We start from the raw sequence: 25,601 nt of genomic DNA on the forward strand, positions 1-25,601 counted from the left end.
TCCAACAACTTCGACTTGAGGTGGTCAAACATCTTTCATGCACCCCTCCCAAGCCTATCGACGAGACTCTACGCATGCYCATAGTTCTGCCCTCAAAAGCCACCAAAGCATCTGCATCTGTTCACTCTTCGGAGCCGGCCGCCAGTGTCTGCTTCTACTACAGTCTTTGCTACTCATATTGACTGCCTCAAAGGTGTCGGCGAGGTGCTAGCTGTCATTGCATCATCATGAGGTGTTTCGTATTCATGCATCAAATGTGGATGGCATTGATGCGGAGCTGCGCATGATCCGACAACCTGGTATTCATAATGTTGATAAGCCAAAGGGTTCGGGTTTGGGTAGTGTTCGATGCTTCGCGCATTTCTTTTTGAAAGCGGAATACCGTATTGTAAGGTACCATCCCAGATTCAGGATTCGAGAGCCGTCGAGAGATGGGCTATTGGGAGATGTCCGCAGCATGTGGGCTTTCGACATTTCTATCTTGAGAAGACGTTCTATATAAAAGTTTGCAGAGCGAGCTGTGTGGCAGGATGCGTACCTAAATACGCATCTGCCATCCGCTGGGCTCGCCTCACCACCTCTGCATGTCACGCAATGTGCAAAGATCGGTCTTCGCGTTCAGTGGCATCCAACGAGTCACATTCGTTGGAAAAGACAACAAGAAACTCATATTGCCTCAGCCCTCAAAAGGCGGGAATAACTCTTCAGTTCAATTCAACTATGCACACATGCCCGCTTCTTCCATTCATTGCATCCAAAACCATCTCAAGCCTATGCCGAAGCAGCGCCACCCAATCTCGCCCAGAAGAGTATATAATGTAGTCGACAATAAAACAAGATCCGCTTCAATAAGCATAGTCTGAAGCAAAGTATGCCTCTCGAATCCAAGTGAAGGCTCGAAGAGACATGCAGTTCTCTTACCCAAAACGCCATTTCAGAACATTGCGCCACCTTCCAAGCCAATCGTTCAAGATGCAAAAGAGTATTCAAGAAAGCAAGAAGCGCCGCCAATCATCAGAATCATTCAAACCGCCTCTTGCTCACTGCCCTCAATCCAATGCTTCGTCCTCGAATGTTTCTCCCTTGGGTACTACCTGTAAGGATCGTACTCGCTATCGCTATACTCGGCGTCTTCCTCGAGGTGTTTGTCGTCACTTGCGTGTGGAGTGGTCCCGTTTGTGTTGGCGGGGGCGTTTGGCGCAGCGTTGCTTTCTTCCTCATTCCCACCACGAGCCCAGCCGAACCATCCCTTCTTCGCAGCGCCAGGAGAACCACTCGGTTGCGATTGTTGTTGCTGCGCTTGAGGTACGGGGATCTGCAAGTGACCCTCATCATTCGGCGTCAGACGATCGTCATAGAAAGAGCCTGCGTCGTCAAAGTCCGCCTTGCTCGACGGCCGGATTCGCACGGCCTTGATGAGTTCCACAACACTGGCAGTGAGATTGCTTGCTGCGGCGTCGAGCAGCGCCACCGGGCTGAGCCCATGACTTGCGGCATGCTGTTTCGTAGCAGTGATCAGAGAATTTGCAGTTCCCGTGACTCTCGCCTTTATCTTCGACACGCTGGTCGTGGGTTGGCTGGAATCTCCTCCTGGCGAAGCCGCCGGCGTAGGATAGTCCTCCGTGCGACCCGCAGCGGAAGTGATGGCCTGCACGCTAATGACCACATTCTTTACACTATCAAGCATGGCATCGGTACTGCTTCCCCTCGCCACTTTCAGCAGCTCATCAACGGAAAGCTGGAAGCGAGTGACATCCGTATCCCGCACAAGTCCGCCGTCGGAGATCAAGCCCTCCTGCCTCACAAGACCACCCGAATCGAACCCAGTCTGCAGGCCAAGCCCCATGGTGCTGGCACGGAGATGCTTGTTCTGAGCTTTGACGTTGGCGTACCGTTGTCTCCACTCGTTGTTCTCCTTCTCCAGCAGGGTGATTTTCGCGGCCAACTTCTCCTCCTGCTCGATTGCACGATCATTCTCGCGGCTAAGGTCGCGCATCTCTCGGAGATAGAGCATGGCTTGTTCTTGCACCTCCAAGCTAATCTTTTCCTGCTTCGCAAGGTCACTTTCGAGCTGCTCCAAGCGATCCGCGTCGACGGAGCTGACCGCTGAGCTCTGTTGTCCTTGCACTTGTCGGCGGAGGTCATCTCGCTCGGCTTCTACGTGTTGGAGATCGGCTTGTACTCGTTCGAGATCGACTTGTACTCGTTGGAGATCGGCGTTCTCCGTTTCGTGCTTGTCGAGCTGTTGCCGAAGAAGGAGAAGGTTTTGATCAGTCTTGTTGCGGGCCTCGTTGTCATCCAAGGCTTGGAGTCGTAGGTCTTCCAATTCCTGCTGGAGTCGGTCAATGAGCGCTCGTGCGTCCAAGTTCTTCTTTTCCAAATCTTCCCGCAAGGTAGACCACCGCCCTTTCTCCTCTTCGATTTCCGCAGACATCTTGTCCTCACTTGCATCCAGCTTCGCCTTCAAGTCTGCAATCTCAGCCGCTTGCGCCTCAATCTTCTGCCTATCCTCCGTATTACTCGGCGCGGGGCTCAAGCCCGATCCAACATGGTCCAGGCCGAATGCATCCTCATCATCGTCCATGTCGTCGTCCTCCACCATAGYGCTCTTATTAGGTACAATAGTATTACTCTGCGCATGTTGCGTTTGGAACTGTTTCGGTAGTGGTCTTCCAAGACTTGCCGCTTCACTCGGCCGTCTCGCACTCGGAGGTCCGTTCGGTCCAGATCCATATGGTGACATGGGGCCATTCGAGGCCATCCGCGGACCGGGGCCGCCGGGCGGGAAAGGGCCTCCATATTGTCCTTGCGGTGGTCTCATCCCCGGTCTGCTTGCCGCTCGACTCCTCCCACTTGCATCACTCATGTTGCTGTTTGGCCTTCCCATTCCACCCAATCGAGGCATTCTTCTCTCCAGCTCGTAAAACACATCCGTGGCCAGTTGTCGAAAGCGCTCAATGGGCAGAGTGGACAGCTTCTGTCTCGCTTGGTTCCTTTTCGGGTGGAAGTTCTGTTTGGGTAAGAGGAAGCGCGGGACGTTCTCCACCCGCTGTAGACGGTCGTCCTCCCTGCGAATCAGCTCATCATACACATCCGTGCTGAGCTCCATGAACTGGGTGACGGACAGTCGCAACAGCTTGTCCCTTGCACGGTTGGGTTTGATGTTTCCCTTTTCGTCCTGCAATGAGGCTTGTAGATAGGTCCTCAACGTGCCGTAATGTCTTTGCAGAGCATCTTCTCCTTCCGGCCGCATTTGTTGACTCCTCCCACTGTCGCGGTTTGCTGGCTTCGCACCCAGTCCCATACGCCCATCACTGGACATGCCCATGGAGCTGGCGGAAGAAGGAGGTCGCATGCTGCTTCCACTTGCCGACGGACGTGACATATCGGTGGAGCCGCTGGGGTGGTTCGACGAGGGCGGCGAGTTGCTGCCAGCGGGACGCGCATTGCCATAAGGGGGCGGTCGGTACGCCTCGCTTGGGAGATTGGCGCTGTATGCGTCCGCGCCTCCCTCGTAGCGACCGACGAAGGAGGAATCGTTGCTACTCATGCTCAAGGGCGACAAGGGCGTCAACGCATTGCCGGGGCGCGACATCTACGGCTTCCAAACACTTCCAACTTCACGCCAGACGATGATGTTGCTCGACCATACGCAACCGAAGTCGATACCGATCGCGTGGATCGAGGCAGATGCAGGCAGGAGGGTATAGTAGATGGCGGCAGGTGCTGCTGTCGATGTCGCAGGAACGAGCGTGAGGGATGGAGATCCCAAAGGTGTGCGTGTCGAAGAGAGTGTAGTGTACGGTGTGAACCAGTCTAAGCGCCTTCCTTTCTGCTTGCAATCCTTCCGGCGGCAGCAGTGCAGAGAGTCGCGGTTGCAGCTTCAATTAACATTCAATAAGCATGTGTATCGCAGGGATCAAGGTAAAGATCGGGAAGAAACGAGAGCAGGTAAGATGCCAGGACAGGATATCGGTGCAACGTCCAGTGTGCGAACCCGGATGGCCGTTAGGTTACTGCAACGAGGAAGAGCGTCGTGTCGCGGGCTGGCGGACGGATCCATGAAGTTGGGGAACGTGGTGTGTGCCCCTTTCCCGCACCCATTTCAACCGAACTCTACCAGCCAATAGAGTTGGAGGGTTGACGGAAGCTTTGCGAGGAACAGGTTAGAAGGATGCGCGTGGAATTTGGTTGGCAGCGGCGCCAAAACAACCTTTTCCTACGCGACCACGCGGACATGTTGGCAGACACCTCTTTGCTGGTCCGCCATCCCACGGAGCCCCGCCGCCTTGATTGGGAATTGAGTGAAAGCATCAAAGGAAGGGGCATCCAAGATCGATTGTAGGTACCTTCGGTCCTAGACTACCTTACAGCTGGGCTGGTGGGCGTGACAAGGATCGTACAGCTTCATAACCTTGCAGTCGTCTCATCGCTGCTCCCCATCATCGTTCAGGAGTGTTGAAGACGGCACCTCGGAATAACTGCCGAAGACGACAATAGCAACGACACATCAGCAACGACGATGACGTCCAGCAATGATGTGGTCCCCCCAGAAACTCGCCCATCTCAAACACGGCCCCTCAATACTCTCTGGTGGAACACCAATCTCCCGAAACACCTTCAAACTCCAACATGTCCAGCATACCTTCAATATGCTTTTGACAATGCCAAAGATCGAGCAGTTCTCAGCACCCCCGATGCGCTATATCGTCGTCAGACGTGGCCCGAGGTCCAGGAGCTGATTCGCCAAAACCGGCTTCAGGACTTCACGCGCGTGCCGAGTGAACTGCGCGCGTACAGGGAGTTCTGCAGCGATATTGAGCAGGGGTATGGTAGCATCTTGAACTTTATCTTGAAAGAGCGTTTGCGATGGGAGTTGGAAAGTGCGGATGCTGATGGACGCATGAGTTTCGACGATGCGAGTGAGTTCATCTTCTTTTCATCTCCCGCTCCCGGATTCCACCCTAATCGCCAGAAGCTACATACAGGATTTTACGAAATGACTGGCCATACGGATTCGATCCTCGGATCGTACATCTGGTTGTTTGGACCAAGTTCGCTCTGCCCATTGATCCCGATTCTGAGATCGGCGACATGAGTTCTGCAGCCAGGAAAGTCGTCGATGATTTTGTTGGAAAGACTTTCAGCGAGGTCAGCGAGAAAGTCTGGTTCAAGAACTGGGGTGCTTTGAAGAGCGTGCATGCTGTTGAGCACTTTCATGTCTTACTCTTCAACCCCGGAGAGAAGCTTGTCGAGAGAGTCACTGGATGAAGTCGAATTCCACCCGAACCTCGCCCCTGAGAGMTCGACGAAGTTTGTACCATGCGGGAAAGCCCAAGGGTGCGCCCATCGGTACTTTACTCGCTTTGGGCGCTTTTCTCACGCAGTCTCGCCGTTGCGGTACCCGATTTGCTTTCCTTATGCACGCTTATGCTCGCGTCTGAAGGAACTTTCTTTCACAGAACTTGGTCGAATGGTATCGATGAACCCTCAAAGCCATGACCGTACCATTGCACCAGAGTGAGGGTAGAGGATCGTGGCACGTTGCAGCACGGATCAAACTCGCTGTGCACATCGCCTCGAGAAAGGCGGAAGGCCAACAACCTTGTGAGGGGGCAAGGGCACGATCTCATCATTGCGGTCAGCATGAAATCAGCATGAAACCAGCAAATTAATAAATTCTTGTTGAACCAAGGAAGATTTGAATAAATCTTCTTCACAAGCCAAACTCCACCCTGAGAGACTTCCAACCACCACAACTTGGTTCCGCCGCCTTCCCAGCTACCGCCCTGATATCTCCGCTTGCGCTACTCCCTTGAGCGCCACCTCTGGCTCGCAGGAGAAGGGTAGCATTTTGCGCTCAGGGACAGCGACGAAAACGAGAGAACCTAGCGAAACGCTCACGGCGTAAGAACAACAGACTTGCTGCGTGCATGTGTTCTACGTCAAAGGAATTTTCAAGTGAACAACATCACAAGACATCTTCCACACCACGCGGGCTTCAAGCACCTCAAGATAGTCTCATAGAGAGTTCCGGTTAGAGGAGATGGCCTGACTTGATTTGCTGCGACACTCTGCAGAGCGAGTGCAGAGTGGGAAAGGTTCCCGCTGGCACGAATGTGGATATCCCTGCGGCACGACGAGCCATGTTAACGGTGACTTGCAGTGCCTTCACCTCCTCGACCGATCCGGTGGTCGGATTCCGTAGCGGACGTTTGCCTGCCTCGAGCTTGCCTGCCCTGGGCTTGACTGGAACCAGTCAACGGCTCTACGCAATTCGCAGGATCGGACGCAGTACACGGAGCTTGCCACATCTGCAACTGGCTTATGTGGTAAAACATCGGTATCAGGCTGCAATTATCTGCATCCCAAAGTCATTACTGCGCTTCAAGACTGGGGTGCTGACGAACGCTCTACACAAGAGGTCAGCATCTTTGAGCGATGATCAAACAAACTGAGCGACAAATGCTCAAGATACATGTACCGTACGTGCTTCCAGACACGTTGAAGGATGTGATGTGATGTGGAAGGATTGAAGGTCGTGGAAGTATTGAAGGTCGTGGTTGTTGAAAAGGATGTACAGTGAAGGAGTGAAAATGAATGGTGACTATATCATCGTCACTCCACGCCTCACACTGTTCCACTTCCGCCTCATTCCCAACCATCGCTTCCTATGCTCTACCCACATGGTCCCTCTAGTTCCTGCTCTAGCTAACGGGAGAGGAGAAGGTTGCTCTCCTTGGCAACAACGGCGTCAATCTGAGGTGATGATCTGGGGTCTATGGCGTCGGGTCGATGGCATCCTGCGGGTGTATAATTCACTCAAAAGAGATTCAAACCGGCCAAGTCCAACTTTCAATAATAACCAAAGTCCCTCATTCGAAAAGCAATATATCAACATGACGATGTTTCACATAATCCGCTGTCCTCGCGTGAACAATAATCACTCCAAGGGAGTCGTCGCCGTTTCAAGTCTTCTCGCCCTCTTGCTACTTGCCTCTCCGCACGCTCTACCCGAATCCAGTCCCTATATTGTTCCCTACAGTTAACGGGAGAGTCGACTGTTACCGCGGTTGGCGACAACGACAGTAGCACTAGATGTTCGCATATGGCTCAGGCGTACGGTCAATAGAGATCTCGCGGGTATGCAATGCACATCAAAGGCAACGAAATCGGCCAAGTTAAGTCGTTTTCACACCAAAGACGCACAAATCTTCCATTTCAGAGTCCTAAAAAACGGACCTTCTCTCACACAGCACAACAGGAACTCCACCCGACAAGCAAACCGCCCCATCACGGCCACCCCGCCTTCTCCGCCTCCACCGCCAATTTCTCCAACGCCTCCACCAGCTCACGAGGAAGCGGAGCGGTGCTACGCTCAGCAGCAGCAGCGACAGCCAGAGAGGCAGCCCGAAGGGCCTTCAACCTCTTCTTGGCGCCGTCGCGGTCGCGGCGAGCCCACTTGGTGCCGCTACGGGCCTTCTTGATCTCCTCCGCGTGCTCTGCCTCCTTCTCCTCCTTCAACTCTCGTAGGCGATCCACCTCCTCCTCCTCCTCGTCTCTCTCTTGGCGAAACTCGTCGTTGGAGTCGCGGAGGGTGCGATTCTCCATCTTCAGCTCCTCACACTCGGCAATTTTGTCTGTGTTCATCGTTAGAACTGGCGGAAACGCAGCGGGGGAGCGGAGATGTGGTACCTGCGAGACGGACCGGAGGAGCCAGAGTGCCCTGTGGGCCGATTGCAGCCATTGTCGCTGTTGTGATTGTGGTTGTGGTGTTGGTTGTGTGGTTGTGTGTGTGAGGTTTGCGATGTATTTATTTCGTTGACTTCCGTGTGCCAATTCGCTTTTGACCTGGCAGTCTCCGTTCACTCCATCAATGCAGATAAAAGCACTGTACAGGCTGTACCATGCTCCACAGCTGTTGCCTTAAGGACGAGGGCCGCCTGCTTTGACAATACAGCAACACTGCCGGTAAGCTGTTCGCGTGCTACAGATGTTGCCCCTTCTTTCACCATGGTTTCCGGAACCATATCCATTGTACGCGACGCGACGCGACGAAGTCCATTCGCAGTTGCGGAGCTCTACAGACCATCTGCCATCGCAAGACATCCGACAGAAGAAGTGTTGGGAGACGCTTAGAGGAGACAAGGCCGGAGACGCGATCGCTGACGCCCGGACAATATTCATAGATGAAGCCCAACTGTTACCATGTCCCAGCCAAACGATCCTTGAGACGCCAAAGCCACGTCTGTACTCGGCTCCCCTGGGCTCGATGGAAGGAGAATATGCTTCGCCTCGCAAGAAATCCCCGGAACAAGGAGGGACAAGCYACCTCCAAGCCYTCACCCAAGACAACTCGGTCAGACGGCCACAGCACGCGTCGCCTATCTTCGCGGCACCAACCACAATCTTGCACCAGAAGCCATAGACCAGTGTCCAGCACCTTCGGTATCGTCGACAAGCGCTGGCAATTCCCGCTCTCGCGGTGGAGAGAGCACGCCAGCAGGAATGGCACAGCTACACAAGGAGACGGAACGGTAACAAGGACGGCAGCGGACGTSGATTGGCTTGAACAGCGTCCTGTCATGGCGGAGTGTCTCCCAGGGACCAGTCGCTTGGAAGTTCATTGGTGCAGTGGCCACGGACAGTCTTCCGCTGAATCGACTTCAGCAATGCCACTCAATCGATGAGAATTAAGTACCAGCAGAAAGCGTGACGACCATATGCCAGAAGTCAGCTCATTCCATCGTACGTACCCTGAATGCGGCGACGTTCGACCATCGGAGAGTTCAGTGCTGGTGCGAGTGACGCCAAAGGGAAGGAAGGAGGTGTTGGAAGACATGCCGGGGGGAGGYGAACATACCTAGCTCGGGAAGGACAAAGCCATCCTCGGAGGCGAGCTTGGCAGCAAAGCCAGTAGATTGTACGCCGTAAGTCAGCTGGCGTTGCTCCCATTGCTTCTGAATGCAGCGGTTCTAAGAGGGTTAGAGTTGACGCAAGCCTAACGAAGCCACAAGGAGAGGAGGGGGGTGATCGGCGGGAGCAGAAGGGGTGGTGGTAGTTTGAGGTCAGCATGACTCTCTTGCYGTAGACTCAGTGCTGTTGGGTGAAGAGAGAGGTAGAATGTTTCGACGACGCAGACGGAATGAACATGAGAAAGGGACTATGAGAACTCGTTTTTGATTTCGTTTCCTGTTCGAAGGGTATACCCACCCCATGATCAGCAATCCAGCCAGCCCATTGAACCATGCGCCTAACGCCGTAGGCTATGCAGCAATAAGCAGAAGAAGGCGCCTTTGAAGTACACTCTGATCGATCGTTTCACATCTCCTCCATGAGAGAAGAGATCAATTTCAACTCGTCGTCAACCTTACAGTCGACCAAGTCCAGAGAGCCTTTACAACTCCTCATCGACCTCCATGCCCTCCGCCTCGCCGTTCTCAGCAGCGGTGGCCGCCTTCGCCTTCCGAGCAGCACCGAAGGCGTGCGGAGCTTGACCGGGCTTCGCGAACGAGGTGCCAGGGATCTTGCGGCCAATACCAGCAGAAGGCGCACCAATCTCCTTGTTGATCAGCATCTTGTTGATGTTGACAATGCTCTCCTCCATGACGTCCTTCGCAAGAGCAGCAATGTGCTTCTTGGGGTCGACCTTGCCAACGTAGCGAGTGCGAAGCTGCTCCTCGGTGAGGTTGGGCTCCTCAGTCACGCTCTGCAGGTAGTCGCCGGCGAGCTCCGACAGCTTCTGAATGTTGTCGTTGGTGCGCTTGCGCTGAACGGCGAAGTCCTCCATCACGAGCGGAGCGGACCAGCTCTTCTTGTGAACACTCATGAGCATGTATTCGTCGACAGGCGTCATGGTGTAACCGATCGAGATGCTGTAGTAGTGACGGTTGAGACCGTGAATGAGTGCCTGAATGGAGGGCTTGTTGAGGTGACCCAAGTTGGATGTGGTCTGACGAGGCTCTTGTCCGAGCATGAGAGTCTGAGGGTTGATCAAACGGAACGCGTCAATGACGACCTTGCCCTTGACAGACTGGATGGGATCAATCACAACGGCGACGGCGCGAGGAGTGAGCTGCTCGAACGACTGCTGGGTGTTGATGTCGACGGACGACAACCAGCAGCCGAAGCCGGGGTGAGAGTGGTACCAGCCGACAACGGTCTCTGGTCTGTTGAAAGTGTCAGTGAGGTGTTGCGGAGGAGCAAGAGCGGGGGAGTGATTGAAGCTTACCTGCCAGTCTGGCGCAGCATGTCCATCATCTTGGTCTGGAAGACCGGATCGACGGCCTCAACGGAGACACCGGTACCGGACTGAGGCATGGCGAAAACGTCCACAACTTTGACCCTGTAGTCGTCGACAAACTCGCCCAGCATGAGGCCCATGACCTCCATCGGAACACCAGCGCGACCGTGCTTCAGCATCTTGAGAAGAGCGAGAGCCGAGATGTCGACTCTCTCGGAATTGTCAACGATGCTCGAATCCTGGGAAATTGATGTTAGCATGGACAGTGCGAATCATCAGTCATAACGATTGAGTGGCCAAGACGACGGTTAGTTAGATGCGAACGAAGAGCGGCCTGGCCTGGTGGAGAGTTGTACATCGTTGCGTTTGAGAACCTCCGTGGCCGAGTGGTCTTTCAAGGCATTTTCTTCGGGGCCCATTTTGTCGAGTTGCTGCAATCCCATTGACGTTTGATAGTTGACGAACGCGGTTGCCAGAAGCGCCGGATTTGGTTGTGCATTGGGTGGCATTCTGGCGGAAATATGCTGTGCGATGGTTGTTGCTAGAATCAAGCAACAGTCGCTAAAGCTGTGGAAATTGACGTTGATGCCTTGCAGAAGACCGCTAGCGGCGGAGGTCCACGCCGGTGACGACAACGACGAAGGGAAAAATCACCAACATTCGGCCTGTTGAGCATTCGACGCGCGAACATGTCCTTCCACCTGCTGTGTTCCGGGCCAAGTTGATCGAGTGCTGCCAATGGATGTTGTCCATTGCGCTCCTGAACAGCATCTCGAGCAATGTCGGCGGCCATTGTCAATTTGTCGCAGGCGGCGGATGGGTGTCAGTCGATGGCGAAAGGTGCCGCCGAGCTGCGGGGGCCGAAATTGAAGTCGAAGTTGACACTTGAACGGGCATCGCCACTGACCGGCTCTGAAGCAGTGACCGCAACAACGACCATCACCTACATTATTTCTTGCCAGCAGACCACGCGCCACGATGTTTCTCACGGGATTTTGCTCGGGACCCAGCGGACGAAGTACATCCAAGACAGTCTGGACAGTCTCGGCGGCTCCCTGCCCGTTTGATGCCATGTCCAAGATGTGTTGCGATGGTTCTTTGTTGAGGAAACGAACACTGTTGAACTGGTGCTGTTGAAGTCGGAGAAGTGCTGCAAAACCACCCCACCAAACAGCTCCGCACGGGTGACGACGACGACAACCGCGACAACCACATACTATTCCACCCGTTTGCCCTGAAAGAAGAGCACGACAGAGATGATTCTTGACATACTCCCATTCCATGCCTTCGGCATGGCAGAGAAAGCCATTGAGGCATGCTTGATTCCAAGTCACGGGAGGACCGGAAATTGACATCGAATCGATTTCAGCGAGATCCTCAGACTAGTTGAAGTTCGGGGAGTATTGATCCGAATTCGATGGCCTTGATGGCGGACGTCGGAGAGGCATGCGATGAGGAGGCATGATGGCCGTCGAGTGGGCGGGCGAGTCGAGTTTGATGGGTCGATGTCGGTGGTGAAAGCGAAGTGCTGACAACCCAGATCCCAGTGACAACAACATCATCACCGAGAAGGCGCATGGCGCACCGATTTCAAAGGAGCTTCCAGCGAACGGGAGACATGAAGAGCAGGAGCGGCGGGCGATGGGAATGCCGAATCTGCCGAATCGCCGCTTCAATGCCGATGCTGCAGCTGCGGAAACTTCATTGAAGTGCTCAATGGAGCTGGACACCGGCCTGCCGCCCAGATTGATGAATGCCCAGATTGCCGGCGACAGAGTAGTCCAATGCGTCGATTGCGATGGCGACATCAACATTGGTCGTTAATCGATGCTCGCAATGTGACTGAATACCACAAACGCAATACGATATTCCGCATTGCCAAAGTATGCGCCGGACTTGCACTGTCGGACCACACAAAGAATTGCAGAAGAACTGCCACACTAGGCATCCCTCGAACCGGCGCCATCGCTTATAGCTCGGAGCTCTCACATCAATGTCTGAGCAAGTCGGAGGCCGTGGTACCTCGGTGAGCAGCAAAGCTGAGGCAAAACAGGCGAACGAAACGACGTGATGGGCCGTGGAGTTGGCCAGAATAGGACTGCAAATTGCCTCCTTGGCCTGATTTCATGCAAGCGTCCTGAACGAACCTGGCCTGCAAACGCGAGAGTTACGCCAAGAGCGTCGCCACATTGTCCTGCGCGACCGCAAGTGGAAGTGAGTGTCGTTGTGCACAGCGACGACCTCCGGTGGAGGCCGACTGGCACAATAAGACCAGACTTTGCTCTTCATACACGAAGAGGTTTGGTCGAGGTTGGAACCACCGGAGTGTATAAAGCAGCTATGGCGCATCTGGAGGACCGGGGGAGCTCAGAAGACCGATACGACTTCGCGAAGGTCGCGCTGGAATCATTGCCTTGCGCTGTACCACACAGGGCTTGCTGGACCACATTGTTGAAGGATGCCGGAACGAGCGATCTCTAACCCCAGCTCACGAGCTGTCCTCGGCAGCCATTGTATGACTGGAGCCACGACTTTGGAGGGAGCATGAACGGACAGAGCCAGGAGAGTAAACCGGATGCATGGTCGGCATGAAGCTTGCAGCACCGTCGGCGAGGAACGTATGTCCCGCTTCACCAAACAAAAGGCCACCGACCGCGCAGAATCCAAGGCAGCCAATATCTGGACTGCGGGCTTGGTGATTCCAGTGTGGCCGGCTGCTTGCCCAGATTTGCGGACAAAGCAACTCTTACAAGGATTATTCGCCTTCTGGAACTGCCTTGAGCCAATTGACGTTGTCGCGGGACAGTGACGTCTTGCGCATCTCTTCTTTCCGCCGCAGCATTGTGGGTGGGTATATTTTGGTGAAAGGATACGCTGGAACGGAGAGGTGTGTTATGAGAAAGTGTTGAGGACCGTTCAGATGGCACTGGAGGCAGCTCATGCTGCGTCTCCTGGACCTCGAGCGCAGCACCCTCTCGACATTGGAAGCTTCATGCGATCCTGCATCTGCGCGGAGTGGAGATGCTATTGTCCTTGATCCAGCCCATCTTGCACTTTGCACCTGTCGCGTCCAGCGCGGCTGAGCCGATGCTGGTGTTGCGACCTTTTCTACTCGTCCAGCTTCTTGAGGATGGCGCCGGTGGAGAGAGTACCTACATCCACTCCGAGGGAAGGCATGTGTATGCAGCCAGGAGGACCGGAGCCGCATCAGCCCATGACGGGCCAGCTATGTGCGCAGGAACACTAGGATTTGATGTCTGCTGTGTCCCATGTCGAGGGTCTGCAATCGGCGGGCAGCATCTCCGATGCCTTTCCCTGTGTTCAAGAAGAGAGCTCGGCGGATCTTGCTCCCAGTGCCCAAAGCCGCACAGGCATGAAGACTCGGTGGCAGAGACAGCCATCGCCTCTCATCGGTCCATCGCCTCTCCCCTCCCTCCATAAACCTGCGGGTGTTGCTTTTCATCGCCGGCACGGCCTTTGCCACTCCGCTGCACCTCAACGCTCTCGAACTGGATCGCGCKACCGCTTCCTCTCCTTCCTTGCTCCAGCTGGACCATCCTTCTCTCTGATGCCCGCTACCAAGAGAGCCAGCACTTCCATCATCCTCGACTCGACTCCAGTCCATTGCCCAGGTAGATTGCTCGCATCGCATCGCATCTCATCACGTCACGGTGCTGGGGATTGGGAAGGGGGAAATGCTGTTATCAGTGCTTACCTGTGCCTGTCCGCCGCCTCCGCCGCTCATGCCCTGGGCCGCAGCCAACATTCTCGATAACCGGTCCATGGTGATGTGATGTGTGGTGTTGAATACGAGGAGCTGTACTCGTGTCGTGCGCGTGGGTCGTGCGCGGGGGATGTCCTGAGGAGGACGATGGGGTGTAGATGGATGTCGACGGTGTTTCGCTGTCGGAAGGTGGTGGAGGTGACAGTGGAGGAGGAGATGGGTCGTGAATGTGAGGTATTGGACAGGCGAACGCGGAGCTTCAGCTGATGATGCGGAGGAGCTCGGACTTAATTCACCGCCCGCCCCACGACTTTTGGCGCCGAGAGAGATGAAGAAAGCCGGTCATCGGCCATGGATGCGCATTGCTTCCAATCTATGTTCCAGCTTGGCTTGCAGAGGTTCAACTCCATCCACCACCTTCAAAGACCACCTCTCCGTGTGCAGCACGCTTGAAACAACAACCCCCCGTGATCCAGCCACTTCTCCCCCAAAGCTCGACTATGCACCTGACCTGGGTTCAATAACTTTCTGTTCCAACATCATCCACCATGGTCAACATGCCTCCCGGAACCGGTGGCTACACCGAGCTCGATGCGCCGGGCACCGGCACCAATGCTGTCTCCTCCCAGCCCAAGAAGGTCGCCTACTTCTACGATTCCGACGTGGGAAACTATGCTTACAATGCTGGCCATCCCATGAAACCCCACCGAATCCGCATGGCGCATTCCCTGATCATGAACTATGGCTTGTACAAGAAGCTGGAAATCTACCGCGCCAAACCCGCCAGCAAGTACGAAATGACCCAGTTCCACACGGATGAGTACGTCGATTTCCTGCAAAAGGTGACGCCGGACAACATGGACGCCTACTCCAAGGAGCAGTCGAGGTACAATGTGGGTGATGATTGTCCCGTTTTTGATGGCCTGTTTGAGTTTTGTGGCATCAGCGCGGGCGGCAGCATGGAGGGTGCGGCGAGACTGAACCGCGGGAAATGTGATGTCGCGGTCAACTGGGCGGGCGGACTGCATCATGCGAAGAAGAGTGAAGCCAGTGGGTTCTGCTACATCAATGGTGCGTCCCACATTCTCTCCTTCTTCCCCCCTCCATCCCTGGGTTCGTGCTGACATGGCGATACTGCAGACATTGTCCTCGGAATCCTCGAGCTCCTCCGCTTCCATCCCCGCGTCCTCTACATTGACATTGATGTCCACCACGGCGACGGCGTGGAAGAAGCCTTTTACTCCACCGACCGCGTCATGACCGTCTCCTTCCACAAATACGGCGAATACTTCCCTGGCACGGGAGAACTGCGAGACATTGGAGTGGGCGCTGGCAAGAACTACGCCGTGAACTTCCCTCTCCGCGATGGCATCAACGACCAATCCTACAAGGGCATCTTCGAGCCTACCATCGGCTGGGTCATGGAATACTACAAACCGACTGCAGTAGTGCTGCAATGTGGTGGAGATTCTCTTTCGGGAGACCGCTTGGGATGCTTCAACTTGAGCATGCGAGGCCACGCCAATTGCGTCAACTTTGTCAAGTCCTTTGGCCTGCCCACCCTCATCCTCGGCGGAGGAGGCTACACCATGCGCAACGTCGCCCGTACTTGGGCTTTCGAGACCGGTCAGCTGGTAGGCGTGGAGATGGGACCTGATCTCCCCTTCACCGATTATTATGAGTACTACTCTCCTGACTTCGAGCTTGACGTGAAGCCGAGTAACATGGACAATGCAAACTCCCCCGAGTACTTGGAGAAGATCAAGAATCAAGTCCTGGAGAACCTCAAGCGAACCACACAGCATGCGCCGAGTGTGCAGATGCAGGACGTTCCGAGAGAGCCTCTGGGGATGAACAACGCCGGTCCCGAGGGCGAGCCGGAAACATTCGAAGAGCAAGAAGWCCGTTTGGATGACGAGGACGCCGATGCCGAGAGTTCAAAGGATCGGAGATATACCTCACGGATGTGGGATGCCAAAGTTGAAAGAGATGATGAGTTTGAAGAGAGTGATGATGAAGAAATTGCGACTGCCAATGGTGTGAGACGGCAGCCTGGGCAACCGCGACGGAGGGGAATCATGGATCACATCAACCCGCATGCGCCGAATGATCAAAGTGGAGCCAACACACCTGCTGATGACGATTCAAGAAGTCTGAACGGAGATGCAGATCAAGAGGACGTTGGCATGGATGGTACGGCCGATGCGGTGGAAGGGGACGTGGAGGTCAAGGTTAAAAGCCCAGGCGATGCTAACACCCTCGCTGCGTCCTCCACCGTCGACCCCAAAGCTGAGGATGAAGCTGCGCCACAGACTGCTGCATCTGGAAACGACGACATGGATCTTGATGTGGACACGACCGCCGCGGGCATCAACACTCCTCCTCGCTCTCCCGCCGCCGCAACAGCGGCTGCTGCCGCACCAACCTCTGCYGCAAATGAGAATGGTGAAGATACAGAAATGGGCGACGCAGCGCCAGAAGAATCCGAAGTCGCCAAGAAAGAAGAAGCCCGAGCAGAGGGTGAGAGGGAGAGGGATCTGGTGAATGTGGAAGGCGAAGCAGCGACTGAGATGATGGGTGGCGGTCATAACGTTGGTGGCGGACCGGCTGTCTAGTCTTGAGCGATGGGATGGCGATCCAGGTAGGTGGACGGCGAAAGGGGCGGGATGGAATTGAGGAATTAGCGTGGGCGTGGGTGGCGTTGTATCTTTGGTCGTCTGTCGGGTGTCTGCAAGTGCAAAATAATGTGCTTGCTATCTACTTATTTTATGGTGGTGAGAGGCGAATATGCTGATGAGAAATCTTTCTTCCACTGCCCACCATTGAATATCAAGTGGGACTGACTGTCATTCAAGGCCGGGTCTATGCCTCGATACAAACGTCTTGTGCTTGCAGACTTTGGAGGCATACACACCACTCCCTCTCTTTCCTCTGCAACTAAGATGGTGGGAAAGCTTTGGGGAAAATGTAGATAGGTCGGCGTCTATATCTACACTCGCCTCATCAATATACACTTGGCCTCTCTCCATCCTCATCCACCAAACGAAAAGCTCATCCCCATTCGCTCGAGAAAATCTACCTTTTCGTCATCTCCAACCCTTTATGCCTAACCGGGCTCCCAGCCCGACTAGCCACAACGCTAGGCGCCGCGCTGCGATTATGGCTCATATGCGCCTTAACCAAATGTCCCGCCGCCAGCGCAGAACACAGACTCAGCTCTCCCGCGAGGACACCCGCCGCGATAATCTTCGCCAACTGCTGCGAATTCGCTCCGGGCGTAGTCGGATGCGGTCCTCTCACGCCCAGTAGATCCAGCATGGCGGCTTGAGGTTCTAGAACCGTTCCACCACCAATCGTACCCACTTCGATGCAAGGCATGCTGACGGTGATTTGAAGATTACCGTTCAAGTTCTTCATGACGGTGATACAACTGCTTGATTCGACGACTTGTGCGGGATCTTGGCCGGTTGCGAGGTAGATTGCTGCGACAATGTTGGCGGCGTGAGCATTGAAACCACCGATGCTGCCAGCCATGGCGGAGCCAATGAGGTTCTTGGAGATGTTCTACTCAATGTCAGCATGACTCCCTCCAAGTCTGACAGTGTTGTTCAACTTACCAACTCCACAAGCGCATCGACGTCGCTCTTCAATACGCTGCGGACTACATCTCCTGGAATAATAGCTTCTGCGACAACGGACTTACCTCGGCCATCARTCCAGTTGATCGCTGCGGACTTCTTGTCTGTGCAGAAGTTGCCGCTGACGGAGATGATGGCCATGTCGGAGAATCCACCTTCAGCGCGCATGACTCTGTATCGGGCGTCAGTTCTAGCTGCGAAAATCGTATGCTCTTTACTCACCTCAAGGCCTCCTCGACTCCCTTGCTGATCATGTTCATTCCCATGGCATCTCCAGTAGTCGTCTTGAATCGCACATACACATATGTGCCTGCAATGCTAGCCTTGAGCGTCTGCAATCTTGCAAATCTCGAGGTCGAGTTGAATGCTTTCCTCAACATGCCTGATCCTTCATCGGAGTCGATCCATAGTTTGGCTGCGGCTGCTCGAGCGAGTGTCTCAAATCCAATGCAAGGTCCTCGGGTCATGCCATCTGCTGTGAGAACTGTGATAGCTCCACCGCCAGAATTAATAGCTTTGCAACCCCGAGATGTGCTGGCAACAAGGACACCTTCTGTGGTGGCCATGGGGAGAAAATAGCTTTTACCGTCAATAGTGAGAGGGCCAGCGACACCGAGTGGAAGTGGAAGGTAGCCGACCACGTTCTCACAGCAAGCGCCGTGCACACGATCGTAATCGAAGTGTTCATAAGGAAGCTTTGAGTTCTCCAGCTTCCCGGTAAGCTCCCTCGTACCAGGAGTGCGGGAGATGACTGCGCGGCGAATCTTGACCGCGCGAGTCTTGTCTTCGAGCGTCTTCTCCAATGCGTACCCCGGGATCTTACCACGGAGTGCCAAGTCGATGAGCTCGGTGTCGTTGAGGAGAGGAGCCTTCTTCGCCGCGAGGAGAGCGGAGACCTCTTCGACAGTGCGGACCCGAGATCCGTCAAGGGCAGCTGGCTCGAGATCAGGCATTGGCAGAGGCTTCTCGGGCTCCACCGCGACAACCGGGGGAATGGCGTGACCGTTTGTCTTGCTGTCTTCTTCGGATTCCTTGATGCTCCATCTCGCGGCATTGAACAGATAGCCGTTGAGAACCAGACTGAGCGCAAGTGCGATGACGACCCATTTGCCGAGCGCTGGATCATCAAAGCTCTTCAATAAGCTCTCCACCATCCTCCCGCCCAGAAAGGATGAGAAGAGGCCGCTCTGGTAGTCGCCTTCGAAAAGTGACCATTCCGTCTGCTGAGGAGGAGAGTAGTGTACTGAAGGGTACTGCAGCTCGTACTTGATCGGGTTGAAGACAGTCACAGTCAATGGCTGGTTGTTGCTCTTCGCCTGAGCGAACAGGTAATCCAGGCCATTCCCGGCCACCTTGAAGGGGTCCATGGGAGGCTGCGTCACAACACTGCTGAGGCCGGCGGTTGTTACAGGTGAGTTGTTCCTTGTCCCACGGAATGGCATGGAGCAAAGATTGAGCACATTGATCATGATGAACCCAGTCACCATCAAAACCTTGAAGCGAGGAACGCTGCTGCTTCTCGCCTTCTTTCCGAAGATGCTGTTCTCCCCACTCTGAGTAACGCTCTCGCCATTCGGCCAGTCGTTGCTTGATGCAACAGTCTCGGCCACACGACGGCTCACGCCATCTTCTTCCAGCGCTTTGCGCAGGGAGACATGACGTTTGATGCGGTTGACTTCCAGCTTGATGGTGAGAATTGATGTGTAAAAGGTGAAGAGAAGAATGCAGTCAAAGAAGAGTGTCCAAGCTGCAAGGAAGCAGAACTGCCTCAAACCACCTTGGATTCCAGACGCAGCACCAGCGCAAAGGATGGCAATCTCAATGGCATAGTCGCGGACAATCTCGAAACCACGCTCGCGTWCAGCAGTTTGAACGGCAGTTTGAATAGAATTGCCGTTCTTGGCTTGCACGGCGGCGGACAGGACAGCCTGAGTGAGCATGATTGGCTTCTCGAAGCCTACAGCCACGACCATAAATGGCACCCCTTCGGAAAGGAGGACCACATTCTCGGGCACGCCCAACTTCATTGTGACCAACAGACCGAAAAGGAAAGCAAATGCCGAGGAGAAGAGGGTGGTAGTTCCCAGCCAGAAGTTGGAGCCCATGCGTCGCATGCTGAGGAAGAGCGAGATGAAGGTCAAGTACATGGACAGATATCCCAAAGACATGATGATAATATCGAGAGTCTCGGCGTTCCTGATCAGATCGAGAAAGGCTGACCATGAGTTCTGCGCCCATTCCAACCAACCCTGAGAGGCATTGGGCTGCTTGGCCGACTTCATCAGCCAAAGCTTCCTCTCCGGTGTGTCGTCGACATCTTCAGGTGTGGCTATCTCCGCAGTGTCKGGAATTTCCTTGACGCTCTCCAAAAACTGCGCGGTCTCGGCGAATGGAACGGAGAAGGCCAGGGTGGTGTCGCTGGAGATTGGGGAGAGAATGTTGGCACTCGAGGGCACAAGCTCGGCCGCACTACCCTTTGGCAAGACCAACTTCTGCGGTGCAACGTTGGGCGAGTTGTTTCCAGATTCCAAGAAATCTAGTGTGATCAAAGTAATATCCTCTGCACCTTGCTGTTTCCCGCCATTCTCCTCCACCTGCCATTTCCACGCCGTCTCTGGACCAAGATGTAGCTTGCGGCTTCCTGCAGACAATGCGGCGAAATCGACTCTGTTCGCGCCATCCCTCGCAGCATTGGGCACGAAGAAGCCCGTCTCGAGAAGATTGACGTAGAAGACGGATCCCAGCACAGCCACCAAGCAGATGGTGCGGATTGGGTGTGTGCAGGCTTTGAGCGAAATGTRCTGCAAACGAGGCGTGACGAGGGTGTTGTAATAGCCAGGAGCGGGCGGATCGGCGGTGATGTCGTGGTTGCGTCGCCAGCGCGTGGGAATGAGCGAGGAACCCAGCATGGCGGCGGCGGCGGGTTGGGGTGAACGGAGGTCGGTAGGAGAGGATGCGTAGGTACAATCGCCCAGAGGCAATGGCGTGAAGGTGGACTAAGTCAGGCAGTCACGAAAGTGCATCCCTCCTTCCCAATGGCGGCTCTTCGTCTTCCTCTTCCTTTCCTCCAGTTCTCCGTAGAATATTTTCGGGTTCGCGTCGTCTCTCACCCAAGTTCGGAATTTGGGCCCCTGTTCGTCAATCAAGTTTCCGAAAATCCAAGTTCCTTTGCCGATCGGTGGTCGAAGCTCTGGAACAATCGTAAGACGATATCCTCCTCGACGAACACAAAGAAACAGTTGAGGTCAATCCTTCAAGACAAATATTCAATCCTTATCGACCTGTCGATACCGCCTTCTCTGGTCCCCTGTTTCTTCACACCGCCGACAATTTTCCGCTCCCAGACCGCGCTGTCCTCGTCTGATTGGTGCGCAAGTCGGACTTCCACCAAACTAAACTCAATTCAAGGTCACCAAGCTCCACTTTAGGAATTGCGATGGCCGCGTGTTATCTAGGTTCGACGAGTGGGTATAACAAGTCGTAGGACAATTGAGGGAACGTGTAATAATAATAAGAAAGTGAGCAGACGAGTGTTCACGGTGACAGCCACAATTAAATTCGTTGTAGAGCAGCACGACATCATGCATGCGAGTGCCCTGCAGCATCTCGAATTCGGCAACTCAATCTAGACGAGACGCGCAGTGCGGGTGGCGCACGCGATAACTGCCCAGATCTATCGTACGAGTTTTGCGGCTGGTTCTTTTGCCGCGAACAACACACGATTACGAAATCTACTTGTGCCACACAGGCCAGTGAAATTATATCCTCCAGACCGCTAGGAGCTGGAAGAAGCTGCGAGGAACGCCAGCTCTTTCCACCAAGGTACAGAGTGGCGACCTCCCATCAGCGGTTGAGACAGCAAGTGTGGCTGAAGCTTGCAGCGATTCCGTACTTGACATGTCTGTGCCTGTGCCATGGATCGCTCATCGCTTGCTCGAACTTGGCAACAACCAACCACGTATGTCGCCGACTTGGTGGCTTCGCTGTACCTCATGCTCATTCGCTTGGCTCATTCGCTTGACCCGACACATACATCCCACTCTTCCACCAATGATCATCGCAATTCGCCTCTGCCACCGGGATTCCTTTCCTTCTTTCTTCGTTCAGGGTCTAAATTCATGCTCTTCATATCCTCATCCACGTGGTCCATTATCTCCTGCATCTGGTTCATGGAAGGCAGCTGCTCCATCTTGACCCATGGCGAATTTCTGACATATCTCAGCTCGGCATCCAATCTCTTGACCTTTTCCTCCAGTTCATAGTCTTTGCACTCGTTCTTGTGCAATCTGTCAAAGGCGGGATACATCTTCCCATCTCCATGTGCCCTCCCCATGAACGCCTCTGGTCGCGGAACAATGTCCATTGGGATGGACTCTGGAAGAACATTATTGGTGGCCAGTGCTGTTTCGTGGCACCATGCGCGGGCAACATTTCTGGCCGTGTAGCCTCCGCCCCCTAGTATTAGCAAGGGTATGCCTTGCCGTTTGACAAAAGACACGCACTCTCCATGCGCGCGGATGTTGATGTTGAATTGGCCAAGTCTGTCACCGCCAAGACTGTCTGCGCCGCATTGAAGTACGATTGCACTTGGCTTGAAGGCGTCTATCGTCCGGCCTGTCACCTCCTCGAAGAGATACTTGTATTGTCTGTCGTCGATTCCACTGTTGATGGGCACGTTCAATGCAAAATGCTCGCCAGTTGTGCCCTTGAGACCAATATCTTCAWTGTCTCCTGTTCCCGGGAAGAATTTGTGGCCCGTATCATCGTACGTTCCGTAGCGATGGAACGACAAGGTCATGACTCGCGCCTGGCGCTGGAACGCTTCTTCCACGCCATCTCCATGATGCACATCAATGTCAATGTACAAGACTCGAGGATAGATTCTGAGCATGTCTAGAATACTGAGCACAATGTCATTGATGTAGCAGAAACCCGATGCTTCAGCTTTGTGGGCGTGGTGGAGACCTCCGCTCCAGTTTATGGCAATGTCAGATTGGCCAGTCGTCAGTTTGTGAGTGGCGGCCAATGTTGCGCCTGTGTAGAGGAACAGGTACTGCGACATGCCGTCGAAAACGGGACAATCCGCTCCCGGGCTGGTAGACAGGTTGAATGGTCCCAACTCCACCGAGTCGCCTTCATGTTTTGTAGGAATAGCGCGAGAGAACTGAGGGAGTTGACACAGAGAATCGAATGTTCCCGGTGATACTTTGCTCAGAAACTCCACGTATTCGGGGTCGTGGAATTGACATACTTCGTCTTTGCCAGCGGACACTGCTTCGTAGGTGTCCATGGAGTATTGTAGTCCGTAGCCGAGGACGAGATGCTTGGTTAGACTGAGTCGCCAGGGCTTCATTGGATGAGTGCGACCAAAATGCATATCCTCCACTCTGCTGGAATAATGGAATGACACTGTATGGCCTTTGGGGCGTGTAATGCCATTCTGCTCGACCTGCTGCATGATCTTGGCATTTAGTTCCTGGTCGCGCCATAGCTTCTCATCCTCGGCTGTTATCGGCGGAGTGGCCGGAGTCTGAATCTCGTGGCCGCAAGAAGTGTCGAGTCCATTCTGATGGCCGTTTCCATTCCCGTTCCGGGAGCTTGAAGGTGGAGTGTATGATCTTGAGCGAGGCGAGGGCGCATCCCACGGCTGAACTATTTGTGCGTGCATGTTTTGTCGAGGATTGTACGCTTCAGACATCCTGGCATCATTTCCTGTCGTGCCAGAAGTATCTCAGACGAATGCGCTTGCTATTTGCTGTTCCTTTGAGATGTCAAAACGACCGGCATGTGTRGAYYYYGGWGGKMGCCGTWCSRTTARAWMMRMRCTAGCATCGTGGGTAGGGCTGCAAGATCGGCGGGGACGATCCGTTTCGACATCACGTTTGCGAGCGCGCCCAACAGGACGTCGACAACATTCATCAATCACCCGTTGATCGTCCCACTTTCCATCACACAGATTGGTGCATCTCATTCGCTGTCCTTGGGTCGTCATTGAACTACCCCGCGATACCGCGCAACTGATTTGTAGATTGCATTGTATCCCGGAAGTCGAAAGCACGCGCGTTTCCTCCGAACTTGCTTGGCAGTATGACTGCTCAACCGGAAGATGCGGCCGCTGTGCTAGAAGCTTTCACACACGATGGTGAGTAAACACACCATCTCGCGATAGTATTGCTTACTCTCTCTTCTTGTATCTCTACCCTGTCACAACACTGCAGTGGACAGAGACGAGGAACGCGTCTTCGCTCTCTAAGGTACAGAGGATGAGATTACTGACTTGATCCATGAAGTCGCCAACATCCCCGCCGAGATTCACCACATTATGGAGGAGATTCAAGCAAAGGATATGCAAATTGCCCAATTCAAGTCGGAAATTGAGAAGCGGGAGGGCCAACTCCAGAAATGGACTCGAATGAACGGTGGTCATGTTCGCAACCCGAAGGATGAAGCATTCAGCAAGACCATCAGGGAGTGTTTCGACAAGTGCGAGATTCTGCAAGAAGCAAAATGTGGTCTCGCGCAACGCGCGCAGATTCTCATTGACCGTGTAACGAAGAAGCTCGACAGCGGCATCAATGCACTTACCGTCAAAGGCGAGTTCCCAGCTGATTGGGAGGCTCCGCCTTCATTCAATCAGCCTCGTACAGGTGCCAATACTCCAGCTCCCGGCATCAACACTGCTCTCCCACTCCAAGCTGTTAGCGGCAACATTGTCAGCACGGGGAGCATTCCAAACGTCGCCCAGATGCGCCTCAATCCAGCAGCAAACCGCAGCTCTCCGGCCGCCGGTGCTATTGCAGCGTCTGCTCCGCGCTCGTCTCGTGAAAGCAGTTCTGATCCCAAGCGCCGTCGTCTTGCCGGATCGTCACTTGCTTCCATGGCACCTGCTACCTCATCCGGGCTTCGCCAATCTTCACTGGGACCTGGAACACCCAAAGCAGGAACGCCGGTCCCCACCGCATCTCACTCTCGTGCCGGTAGCGTACAGCCAGCTCGACCGGCTGCATCGGGGCAGAAGAAAGGACCGCTCTCCCAGTCTGCGAATCCTGCGCGCAAGCCGCCACCCTCCAACTCGCACAAAAAGGGCGGATCCAGCCGATCTAACCGTCCAAGCAAGAAATCCTCATCCGATCGCCGACGCCAGCTTGCTCGTGATCGCACCACGACTCCTTCCACAAACGCATCGCTATCCGGCTCTGACGATGATGGGTCTGTGTCTCCTTCCTCGGCCATGGGAACTACACAGCTCGATGGCAGTGGTGAGGCCGATGAAAACGACGACGAGACTATCTACTGTCTCTGCCACAAGGTGTCATACGGCGATATGGTCGGCTGCGATAACGACGAGTGTCAATATCAATGGTTTCACTACAAGTGCGTCGGTGTGACGGAAGAACCCAAGGGCGAATGGCTCTGCCCTGTTTGTCGGAACCTGCCGCGCAACAAGCTCCGTATTAGCAAGGATTGATCTAGCGAGTGCGTTGTTGGGCGTTGTTTTCAGCGAAGCGTTCGCAAACCAAACATGATTACGGGCGATGGAGAGGAGTTGCGAGGAAGTCGAAGCGTTCGAATTCTTGGCACTTCTGCTTTGATGGGAGTCTTCGAGGGGTGTGTTCGTTACCAAGCTTCCCCTCAACGCCTGTCGGTTTGCGTCAAGTAACAGCATCAGTAATGTTCTACATTTCCCGTCATTTGGCTGCTTATAGGCAGAAAGTATTGGGAACATTGGGCCTCTCTTCCATCGAAGGCAAGTTCATTTGTAGCGTCAGGCAGCGGCAAGTTCTGACCAAGCATTTCCATTACCAAGGCATGGACTCGATATTGATACTTCTGATTCTGCGGATAGTACTCACAAAACCTTTAGCACACATACTGTATTCGTCTTCAGCCTCAAAATGCCAAGATGATCTCGGCCGTCCGGTGGCGCTCAACGTACTAATGTGATATCAGACCACCACAAGGTTAGTTTAGAATAATCTTTCAAATACAAAAAGCA

The 25,601-nt window shown here is 54.3% G+C and overlaps 8 protein-coding genes; 3 read left to right on the forward strand and 5 right to left on the reverse strand.

Moving 5' to 3' along the window:
* Positions 1 to 1,090: 1,090 nt before the first annotated feature.
* Positions 1,091 to 3,550, reverse strand: RCC_07955 (uncharacterized protein; the record flags this gene model as incomplete). The annotated part of the gene is made up of 1 exon (XM_023773207.1): positions 1,091 to 3,550. One exon carries the CDS (start codon positions 3,548 to 3,550, stop codon positions 1,091 to 1,093), a length of 2,460 nt encoding a protein of 819 aa, XP_023628975.1.
* Positions 3,551 to 4,522: 972 nt separating this feature from the next.
* Positions 4,523 to 5,271, forward strand: RCC_07956 (uncharacterized protein; the record flags this gene model as incomplete). XM_023773208.1 has 2 exons in its annotated part: positions 4,523 to 4,922; positions 4,976 to 5,271. 2 exons carry the CDS (start codon positions 4,523 to 4,525, stop codon positions 5,269 to 5,271), a joined length of 696 nt encoding a protein of 231 aa, XP_023628976.1.
* Positions 5,272 to 7,293: 2,022 nt separating this feature from the next.
* Positions 7,294 to 7,747, reverse strand: RCC_07957 (uncharacterized protein; the record flags this gene model as incomplete). XM_023773209.1 has 2 exons in its annotated part: positions 7,294 to 7,640; positions 7,696 to 7,747. The coding sequence occupies 2 exons, from the start codon at positions 7,745 to 7,747 to the stop codon at positions 7,294 to 7,296; spliced, it is 399 nt and encodes a 132-aa protein (XP_023628977.1).
* A 1,650-nt stretch (positions 7,748 to 9,397) lies between these two features.
* On the reverse strand, positions 9,398 to 11,598 carry RCC_07958 (related to 26S proteasome regulatory subunit RPN11; the record flags this gene model as incomplete). 2 transcript variants are annotated; one of them, XM_023773210.1, is made up of 3 exons in its annotated part: positions 9,398 to 10,169; positions 10,232 to 10,482; positions 11,191 to 11,598. In XM_023773210.1, 3 exons carry the CDS (start codon positions 11,596 to 11,598, stop codon positions 9,398 to 9,400), a joined length of 1,431 nt encoding a protein of 476 aa, XP_023628978.1. The 2 variants fall into 2 exon arrangements, with proteins under 2 accessions (XP_023628978.1, XP_023628979.1); XM_023773211.1 differs by lacking the exon at positions 11,191 to 11,598 and adding an exon at positions 10,600 to 10,752.
* A 2,917-nt stretch (positions 11,599 to 14,515) lies between these two features.
* On the forward strand, positions 14,516 to 16,582 carry RCC_07960 (related to histone deacetylase RpdA; the record flags this gene model as incomplete). XM_023773212.1 has 2 exons in its annotated part: positions 14,516 to 15,038; positions 15,108 to 16,582. 2 exons carry the CDS (start codon positions 14,516 to 14,518, stop codon positions 16,580 to 16,582), a joined length of 1,998 nt encoding a protein of 665 aa, XP_023628980.1.
* A 460-nt stretch (positions 16,583 to 17,042) lies between these two features.
* Positions 17,043 to 20,514, reverse strand: RCC_07961 (probable HMG-CoA reductase; the record flags this gene model as incomplete). XM_023773213.1 has 3 exons in its annotated part: positions 17,043 to 17,531; positions 17,585 to 17,777; positions 17,828 to 20,514. The coding sequence occupies 3 exons, from the start codon at positions 20,512 to 20,514 to the stop codon at positions 17,043 to 17,045; spliced, it is 3,369 nt and encodes a 1,122-aa protein (XP_023628981.1).
* A 1,145-nt stretch (positions 20,515 to 21,659) lies between these two features.
* RCC_07962 (related to histone deacetylase phd1) lies at positions 21,660 to 23,273 on the reverse strand (the record flags this gene model as incomplete). The annotated part of the gene is made up of 1 exon (XM_023773214.1): positions 21,660 to 23,273. One exon carries the CDS (start codon positions 23,271 to 23,273, stop codon positions 21,660 to 21,662), a length of 1,614 nt encoding a protein of 537 aa, XP_023628982.1.
* A 419-nt stretch (positions 23,274 to 23,692) lies between these two features.
* RCC_07963 (related to PHD finger domain protein) lies at positions 23,693 to 25,073 on the forward strand (the record flags this gene model as incomplete). XM_023773215.1 has 2 exons in its annotated part: positions 23,693 to 23,747; positions 23,866 to 25,073. 2 exons carry the CDS (start codon positions 23,693 to 23,695, stop codon positions 25,071 to 25,073), a joined length of 1,263 nt encoding a protein of 420 aa, XP_023628983.1.
* Positions 25,074 to 25,601: the final 528 nt, after the last annotated feature.

This window comes from Ramularia collo-cygni (assembly GCF_900074925.1).
Source record: "Ramularia collo-cygni strain URUG2 genome assembly, contig: RCC_scaffold13, whole genome shotgun sequence".
NCBI lineage: Eukaryota > Fungi > Ascomycota > Dothideomycetes > Mycosphaerellales > Mycosphaerellaceae > Ramularia > Ramularia collo-cygni.